This window comes from Gavialis gangeticus, unplaced genomic scaffold (genome assembly GCF_001723915.1).
Source record: "Gavialis gangeticus isolate Ggan-Ray unplaced genomic scaffold, GavGan_comp1, whole genome shotgun sequence".
Classification (NCBI taxonomy): domain Eukaryota; kingdom Metazoa; phylum Chordata; order Crocodylia; family Gavialidae; genus Gavialis; species Gavialis gangeticus.
Genome location: NW_017729018.1, coordinates 4,202,492 through 4,211,852, shown reverse-complemented (window position 1 = coordinate 4,211,852; position 9,361 = coordinate 4,202,492). Strand labels below are relative to the sequence as shown.

The 9,361-nt window shown below is 56.2% G+C and overlaps 2 protein-coding genes across 2 annotated transcripts in view; both read left to right on the top strand.

The window, feature by feature from the left end:
- The window catches only part of HMG20B (high mobility group 20B), a 24,881-nt gene extending 21,258 nt beyond the window's left edge, over positions 1–3,623 (top strand). Inside the window, exons 7-9 of the mRNA XM_019513269.1 lie at positions 614–829; positions 1,802–1,934; positions 2,507–3,623. Coding sequence (XP_019368814.1) covers positions 614–829; positions 1,802–1,934; positions 2,507–2,519 — 362 coding nt within the window. The 3' untranslated portion in view covers positions 2,520–3,623. The remainder of the gene's footprint in view (positions 1–613; positions 830–1,801; positions 1,935–2,506) is intronic.
- A 2,489-nt stretch (positions 3,624–6,112) lies between these two features.
- GIPC3 (GIPC PDZ domain containing family member 3) overlaps positions 6,113–9,361 on the top strand; it is a 9,560-nt gene continuing 6,311 nt past the window's right edge. Inside the window, exons 1-2 of the mRNA XM_019513699.1 lie at positions 6,113–6,379; positions 7,184–7,369. Of these exons, the coding sequence (XP_019369244.1) occupies positions 6,137–6,379; positions 7,184–7,369 (429 nt within the window). The 5' untranslated portion in view covers positions 6,113–6,136. The remainder of the gene's footprint in view (positions 6,380–7,183; positions 7,370–9,361) is intronic.

Genomic DNA, 9,361 nt, shown 5'->3' with positions numbered 1-9,361 from the left:
CCTGGCTCACGGGCCCTAGGGGGTTGGCTGTGGAGGGAGCAAGGCCACATGCTGTAGCCCACTGTTCCATTACTCTGAGCCACACCTCCAACCTGGGCAGAAGAGGATGGTCACCTTTCCCTGTTGTAATCAGACCCCTGAGGCTCACCATAGCTGATAGCGCCACTGGCTTGACTGCCAGGCAGTGCCTGATCCTACCTTAGCAGGTGAAGGAAACCCATAATGCACAGAGGCAAGCTCAGTGGGAGTTGCAGTACAAATTATGTGGACTGCATCTGCCGATCCTGTCAGTGCTACAGTAGGGTGCTGGGAAAGTGTACAGTCACAGATCCTGGCATCCTGCATGAGCCGGCTTTCCTGGCTTCCGTTCCATTGGCACTGACAAAGGAAGGGAAAGGTAGGGAACCCTTATAGCACCTAGCACACAAGGGCACTGATCCTGGCTGGGGGCTCCAGTCCGTGCTGTATCCAGAGAACTGAGGGTGAGGCTGATGCCATTGCTTGAGCCCTGCTCAGTCCCCAGGAGAGAGGGTTTGGCCCTGAGGCCCTGTGAGCCTGTTGGGGGATGCCCCTGTTCTCTGTACTGACCCCTCTACTCATCTCTGTGGGGCAGCACGGGAGGCAGAACTGCGGCGCCTGCGGAAGATGAACACGGAGTTTGAAGAACAGAATGCTATTCTGCAGAAGCACACAGAGAGCATGAGCTGTGCCAAGGAGAGGCTGGAGCAGGAGCTGGCACTGGAGGAGAGGCAGACACTGGCCCTGCAGCAGCAACTCCAGTCTGTCCGGCAGGCCCTGACCACCAGCTTTGCCTCCCTGCCCATCCCAGGTAAGCTGGGAGGCAGAGAAGGGAGCCTGGGATGCTGCCTGGAAGGACCCTCTCTGTGACCTATAGGGATGTGCTCTTGGCTGCATTCCCATAAGAGGACCTGATGCTGGCTGAGCCTGGCTCCCTGGAACTGGGGACCTTTACCCTGCAGGGATTCACAAAACTTCTACCAAACCACCTTCCCTTCCCCCCTTGCCTTAAAGTGACGTTTCCCAAGCTTTGTGGGTTTATACCTCATCATAGCAAGGTTGGCCACCCTTGTGCCCCCCTTGATTCAACCCCCACTGCCATTGGTTCCTGGCGGACACAAAAATCACAGCCATAGATTCCCCTTGCCAGTGGCTCTGATTCACACATGTCCCTGCTAGGAATGGGAGCACACTGCCACTCTGGGAAATGCTGCCTGAAAGGATCACCAGGCACTGCATAGACTCTTTGCCTTTGCCTCCACTACAGAGCAGGCCCCTCTGGGGCAGATCCTGGGTGCCAGGCAGGCTGAGCACACTGTGCAGGTGAGGGCAGTGCTAGCCCCTGCTATTGAGGAAAGTGCCCTGCTGTCTCTTGTATGGACAGAGCTGACCAGGCCTTGGCAGCAGGGTCTCTGCAGGCCTATGCCTGCACACTGGCTTAGATGAAGTGCTGAGCTGATCCAACTGACTGTAAACCACATTCACGGGGGGCTGGAAGTGTTTGCACCCTATGCTTGGACTGCCCTGCCCCCGTTGCCTGCAACCCTTTAGAGCAGTGCCCTGGAAGGATCTGTGTGTGAGGGAGCAGATTCAAAGGGATCCTTACCACCAGCAGAAGCTATCTAGCCATTGCAGCACTGGGTTTGTCTGGGCTCCAGGCATGTGGGGGTGTGGAGCTGATTGGCAGCTGTCCCAGTACAGAATGTTGGTCCCAGCAAAAGGCTGGGGCTGGGTATAATGCGATGTGTGGCCCCTGCCCCCAGTTCATGGGCATCTGTTTCAGGCACCGGAGAGACCCCCACACTGGGCACCCTGGATTTCTACATGGCCAAACTGCACAGCGCCATCGAGAGCAACCCTCTGCAGCACGAGAAGCTGGTCGTGCGTATCAAAGAGATCCTGTCCCGGATAGCCAGGTAAGCAGGGCTTCCTAGAGTGGGGAGGTATGTCTGCAGCACTGGGCGGGGAGCTGTAATGTTTGCCTACGCTACCACCAGTGTCAGGCAGTGGTGTACTCCTGATAAGCACCTTGATCTTGGTGGACCAAGCTTGGAATAGTTTGGGAGTAGCCCAGTGTCAGCAGGAGAGGGAAGGAGCAACCTTCTGTGCAGCTCTTCCCGAGATACTGTCCTGCTGGGCTGCATTGGGAGTGGCTCAGCCTGCCCTGTCAGATTAACACTGGGCACCTGCCAGTGTAGAAGGAGCTGCTGACCTCGATCTGTTCCCAGTGGGGCAGCAGGCATCTGCATCACAGAATGTGCTTTGGAATTAAGCATCCTCTCTTGGTGGCTGGACAGGCAGGAAGACAAAAGTCCAATGTCCAGAGAGGCTGGGATCTCCCCAGCACAGACCCAAGGCAGGCATGTAGCAGTGCAGGGGGGGCACTGCTGGTTCCAGGATGGATCGTTCCTTGGGGCTGAGAGACCAGAAGCTCCTTCCCTGCAGAACTCCTGAAAAGTGAATCCACCTGCTTCACTCCTTGTTTCAGTGAACACTTGTGAAGAGGACCCTCCTGCTGCAGCAAAGCACTGACTGACGGGAACCCTCGACACCTCCTCCCCCTGCCTTCATGTTCAGCTGCTGCAGAGAGCTGGTTCTGCCCTAGCCACCGCACTGCTGTATGCCTCTGCCTGGCACACATGTTTGCTGGAGGAATAGTTCAACTGGGCTGAGCAGTTCCTGTTGTTTCAGTACAGCTGAGACCTGGGAGCTGGGCATCTCTGGGTTTAGGGCTGTAGCTAGCCTGCTATGACTGGATGAGGGATGCTGCTTACGGGGCCTGTCCTCCACTCCATCACCTGATGCTGGCTTGCTCCCAGTGCAGGGTGTCTTCAGCATTGCCCTAGCAGGGCATAGCTGATGGTTGTGGACAGCTGGACAGTCATGGAAGGCAGGGCAGATGGGGGTCAAGGCTGCAAACCAGGACCCAGTAGATCTGGGTTCAGCTCTCAGCTCATCCACAGGCCTGAGTCACCCCAGCGCATCCCAGTAGGACATAGTGTAGTGGAAACTCTGTGCCTCTGGTTCCTCCAGCTTCAAACCCTCACACAAGTGCTGCGGGCAGGTTTGTTGTGGTCAGTAGGGGGCTGAGGGAGTCCAGTAATAGGGACCAAACCCGCACCTTGCTTTGCCCTGCTCTGTGGTGAGGGTAGTTGGGGGTATCTTTAACCCTGAACTGAGCAGTGCTCTGAGGGTCCCTACTTAGGGTTTCTTTGTGTCAGGAGCTGCCCTGGTGCCTGCAGCAACCATTGCCCTCCTTCCCTGAGGATCATGAAGAGGGGACCTGCCTGTCTCACCCAGGTGCCTCCTAACAGCTGACTTCAGCCACTAAACTTAATCAAGTCGTTATAGAGCATCTTATTTTCTTACTAGCACCACATAACCAGGTTCTATATTAGGAATCAGTGTATATCCACTCCAAGAAACAGCCTCTCCCTTGAGGTCAATACTCTGTAGAGTTTAGCGTGACAGCAAGAATTAGCCTCTTTCTGTAAGCATCTCCATGGCCTCAGCACTTAACCTGTTCTCAGGTGGACCAGCTGCTGCCCACCCTGCCTGGGAATGCTCCTGGAGACTGGTTAAATAAAAACTGGGTTGAATAACCAGGCTGTGGCGTTGTGTTTGTGGGCACAGGGGGAGGAGGGGGTATGCACGTGCTCATGGGCTGGTGGGGATCATAGACAATGGTAGAAGATGGTGAGTCTGGTTGTATGAAAGAGGGTGATCAGTGTCCAAAAGCTGGTGAGACCTGGGCTGAGTGTGGGGATGTTCCTAGTGGGAGGTTCCTCTTGCTTTGTCACCGAGGGATATCTCTGTATATTGGTGCACTGGAACCCCTGGGTGTTCTCAGGAAGACTTTGCTGACACCATCAAGACTTTTTGCCCTGGGAGAATCTGGCATGTTGGAGCATCCCAGTAATAAAGGGGGGCTGTTCTGGTTGGTACTTCGATGTGGAGGGAGCTGGGTAAGGGGCCAGGACCAGAGATCTGAGGACATGGAGGAGAGACTTCCTCAGCCATGTGCCTGTGTCTTCCCACAGGCCCACACAGGTCTGGCCCACACAGTCCTATTCAATGGGTTTTGCCTTGCCCTAGATTTTTCCCTAACCAGCCTGGCCCACATTTTCCAAGAGTAACATATGCCATGTTTGCAAGTGCTTTGAAGATGAACATTCTGGTTATGATTTGGTAACTAAAGGCCAGGATGAGGATCAGCAGATCTGGGCCCTGGCCTGACATTGTCACAGACTTCCTGAGTAGCCTTGGGCATAGTGAGGCACACGACTCCCTGCTGCTGCCCCTGCTCAGCCACATCATGGAAACCAAAGTACTTGTCTTGGAGACATAAGTTGGTTCTTTTGGAGCAGTTGAGAGCCAAGGGCCCTTGATCTCAGGAGCTGTGTGAAGACAAAGATCCACAGAGAACTTCAAAGGACCTGGCAAGTCTTCAAAAAGGCAGTGCCCTAGCAACCCTGAACTCAGTGAGAGCATTGCCGTTGGTTTCTTTTGCCTATGTGAAGCCAACAACAAAACTCTCATTGCCTTTCATGAGGCCAGAATTTCTCTTGTGGAGCAGTTTTACCCTGTAGAAGCACTGGTAGGATAGTCAGGATTGGGTCCCAGGTTGCAAGGGGAAAGGCTAGTGAGGGATTCAAGCCTACACCTTTCCTGTAAGGAGGGGCTCTGCATAGCTTCCAGCTGGAGTGCTACATTAGAAAGGCTGCCTGTGGCTGGAAATTCATTGTTTCTGCGATTCCAGATCAACTGAGTACAATGGGGTCAACAATTTTGGTAGGCATGCTGCAAATTAGCCCTGTGGCCTCCCCAAGTGTCACTCCAAGTGTCCCCTTCCCTTGCCTGATCTGCTCTGCTCTCTGCCCCTGCCCTGTACTCCCTGTCTTATCTACTGCACTGCCTTCTGCCTCCTGGTCTATGCTGCCTGCCTGATCTGCTCTGCTTTGTGCTGCCTTCCCTGTGCTCTCTGCCCAATTTGCTGCTTTGCTTTCTACTCCCTGCCCTATCTGCTGATGTGCCTGGTGCTCCATCCGTCATCTGCCATGTGCCACCCACAGAGGCTATCTGTGCCAATCGTGGCCACCCCTGAACTGAGAAAAAAGATCCCATTTACTTTCTTCCCAAATTGCCCTGGAATCTGGAGGCAACCCTGGGTCTGTCCTGACTTCAGTCCCAGCACTGGGTCTTGTGCCGGGGCCTCACTGCAGGTTGGCTGGCACACCGGAGAACCAAAAGCAGCCAGGAGTCCCACTGCTCTGCTGTTTCCAGCAAGCCTCACAGCATTTGCTTGTGGGAGTGAAGGCCGGACTCTGACCTGCAGGCATGGCACAGAGCAGATGTGCTGAGCAGAGCGGCACAAAATGTTTGTGGTGTCATTAAACTGCCCCGCGAGAGGCAATGCTTGTGGCTCAATTTCTTGGTGTCAGTCAGGCTTTTGCACAGGGCTTTTGATGTTGGTTTCTGTGCTTGAACAGAGCAGTGTCCTCGGGACCCAGACTGTTTGAGGTGCAGCTTTGCACATTCAGAAGTGCAAACCCATGTACTAGCTGTCAGGCAAAGCAGCACCAGGGAGCGTGGCCTGGGGTGAAACAGCTTGGACAGGTTTGGGCTGTCTGGCTTACAAAGCTCTCATGTCCTGTCCCCTTGGCCATTGTCACAGAGCTCTTGTGACAAAACCAAGTTACAAATCTTTCACTGGGCGTGGGTTGCCACACCATGCAAGAAGGGGCTGGGTTTATAAGCAATGCATGTGGACTTTGATGGGAGCTAACACCCTGTGTGAGCAAACACACTCCCTACCTGTGAGCACAGCTGCTGCTTGCAGGTGTTTGTAGCTCCTCTGGCATGGTGCCTGCCCTGTCCCTGCAGCTCAGTAGACCCACGCCTGCCTGCATGGAAGAGAGCTCATCTGACACTAATTGAATTACCTGTGCCTAGGGGATCAGGTTCCCTGGGCCTGGGATCGCCTTACTGCCGGGCTGGGAGCTAGTGGGCATCTATAATTCAGTAGGGAGAACTGCCATTGTGCCCCCGAAAGCTGGGTGGCAGGAAGATGCACCGGTCAGGCAGACAGAACAAAAAAGCCAGTGAGGAGGAGAAGTCCATGGAGAACGGAGTGGCTCAGGAGCTGGGGGCTGCAGAGGCCTCACCTGAGGTGGGGAGAAAGGAGGACAGTGGCCCTGCTGCCCACTCTCACGGCTCGCAGCCCCCCCCACGGGTGCGGCCCAGGCTGGTATTCCACACGCAGCTGGCCCATGGCAGCCCCACCGGGAAGATTGAGGGCTTCACCAATGTGAAGGAGCTGTATGCCAAAATCGCCGAGGTCTTCAGCATCTCTCCAACTGAGGTGAGGGGAGCGCGGCTTACGTGGAGGAGTGGGGCAGGCAGCCTGAGCTGGCTGCGCCAGTGCTACGGCTCTCCTCTGCCATCCTTACCATGTTGATCCAATTTGGGAGAGGAGGAGGAGGGGCATTTCCTGCTTCTTTCAGAGCCCGGGCACGTTCCAGCTTACCAGCTCTGGTTACCAGAGGGTGAATGCCAAGCTCTTTGGTCAAGAGTGGTGGGCTTGCCTCCGTGATGCCATGCCTCACAGCATCACAACCTCCTAGGCCTGAGTCTGGCCTTGGGTGCAGCTTGCCCCTACCTGGCGAGCAGTGTGGACCGCCACAGGCAGCCCACCTTACTGCCACTTGCTTTGGGACACCCGGGCTGTTACTTCCCTCTCTGTGCCTCAGTTTCCTTAACTTCCTTGCCCCCCCCCACCTCACCCTGGGAAAGATCTAAACCCAGGACCTGCTGTACAGCAAGCAGCGTGGTTAAGAAAGCACTGGATTAGGTGCTTCTGAGCCAGCACCCTAATCTGAGTCTGCCCCAGGCAGTCCAGCATTGACTGGTAGCGATGTTTGTGGCCCCTTGTCAATGAGTGAATGAGGCTGATATTTGTCCAGGAAAGCCCTGTTCCCTAGGTGAAAACAGGGTCCCCAGCTGATCCCTGTTCTTTGTTGCCATAGCTGGACCAGCTGGGAGCAGTGCACACGTAGGGTGTGCCTGGGGTTGCTCCAGACCACTGTGCCCGTTGCGTGTGCCCTCAGCCCCAGCATGGGAAGGCCCGGGCACAGTGTACCAGGCAGTGATGAGCTGCTCTCCGCAGATCCTATTTTGCACACTCAACACCCACAAAGTGGACATGCAGAAGCTGCTGGGGGGGCAGATCGGCCTGGAGGACTTCATCTTTGCACACGTCCGGGGCGAGACCAAGGAAGTGGAGGTGATGAAGACGGAGGATGCTCTGGGGCTGACCATCACGGACAATGGGGCAGGCTATGCCTTCATCAAGGTAGGAGGTGCCCGGGCTAGCAATATGCCTGAGAGGCCTTGGAGAGCAGTATGGGGATGGGTTAAAATTCTCCATCCAAATGGCTGCTGAAGAATTGGGGGGTTGGTGAACAGTATCCAGGATCAATGGGGAATTTCCATTTTTTTTGGTTGAAAAAAGTTGAAAAGTGTTGGTGTGGTTACAGCGCTGCCTGGCCTCACGGGAGCTGCTGTTCAGTTGCTTCCCTGTTCCCACTCCCCGGGGTTGAGCTCCCAAGAGGGAATCGCTCCATCTCCCACGACTGGATCTCCTTGCCGAGAGGCGAGGCCGCGATGCACCGTGGGAGGAGCAGACAGGAAGCATGGTCACTGAGCTTCACCTCCCACCATGCGCTGCAGCCACACTTCTGGATCAGACTACTTCCGTTTCTCCCTGAAATCTCGACATGCCCATGGGGGGAGGGTGCAGGGAGAGGCATTACTGGCCAGCGCTGACATTTGTGCTGGCTTCTGGGAGCAGAGAGAGCTGGCTGCACAGCTGGCCACAGAGAGGGTGTAAATATTTTGTATCGCTGCAACCTTCCCTGCCACCACATGCATTGTAAATGGCTCTGAGGCATGGGCAGGAGGGGGGTCCAACTGGCGGCAGGGCAGCACTGCCTGTGACCAGCTGATGAAGTTGCACCGGATGCAAGGACAGGTCAAGGATGTGGGAGAGCTTGTGCAGGAGAGACTGGGTCTCCATACCATAGCGACTGAGCAGGAGAGGGCCAGTCCCAGGCACAGCGTGGTGGGAAGGACTGGCGTGTCCATGGAGCATGACAGCACCCAGCCTCACGCGGGAAAAGCCCCGGAGCTCCAGCAGGGAGCTGGGCCCTCCTGCCACGGGGCATGAGCCAGCCCCTAGCCAGGGGCTGGGAGGGTTGTCCCGCGGGGGAGGTCACCCCACCACTGCAGCACTTCTTCCCCAGTGGAAGGTGCTGGCACTGGTGATGGGAGATCAGGCCCTTCAGGATGAAGCAGGGAAATTCAAGGGAAGACAAAGATACTTAGGGAGAAGCTTTCTGAGCAGAGGCCTGCTGACCAGAGAACAGGAGGGAGAGCCCCTTCCCCCAGCTCAGGGAAAGCTGGCTCCAAGGGATGCTGCTGTTTCACCTGCTAAGTAGAGAAAGACTGGACAGGAGAGGCCTTGGACAGGGCATAGGAGGAGGGAAGGCCTGGCAAGAGCCTCCAGCCATCCCCGCGGGCCCGGGTCTTTCTTTCCCACAGCTGCTGGCCCAGGTCTGTCTGGCAGGGCCAAGTAGACCCTTGGCTGCCAGGCTGCACTGCTTCTCCCGGGCCTGGCTCCCCAGCCCGGGCTTTACCCAGGAAGTCCCCTCTGCTCCTGGGGAGCCTGCTGCAGAGCTGGGCTCATGTTTGGCATCTACAGGGCTGGCAGAGGGCTGTGCTGCCCAGAGGCACCTGCACAGAGCAGGGGCTGCTCAGAGAAGAAACGAGATGTAATGGAGCAACGCAGCAGGCGGAGCCCCAGGGCTGGGATGCTGGAGGCTGCCGAGTCCCCATCCCCTGGCAGGGCTGTTTTAGTGGTTGACCTCGCAGCCACCAAGTGAAACCCAGCCTCTCCTCGGTCCCTGCTGGTACCAGTCTCACACTGCAAAGCAGCTGGGTGCAGGGTTGGGGAGCGTCAAGCTGGCTGGAAATTTTGAAAAACTTTGTCTGTGTTTTGATTTGCCCTGAAACTGAGACTCCAACCCCCCTTAATGCTGTATGCACCAGAAGCCCTAGTTTTAGGCAGCTGCTCCTCTCTGACACCAGTGGGGAAGGGTTAGATGTTGAGGCCTGTGGTTTCACACCCTCGCTCAGGCACTGCCCTGCAGCTGAACAAAAAGAGCAGTGTGGACACTCCCCGGTGCCTGCAGCTCCCTCGCTGGGATGTCTCTGCCTGAAAGCCAGCATCATACCTAGACTCTGGGCAGCCCTGTGGCGGGTGCAGAGATCCCACCTCAGGAACACA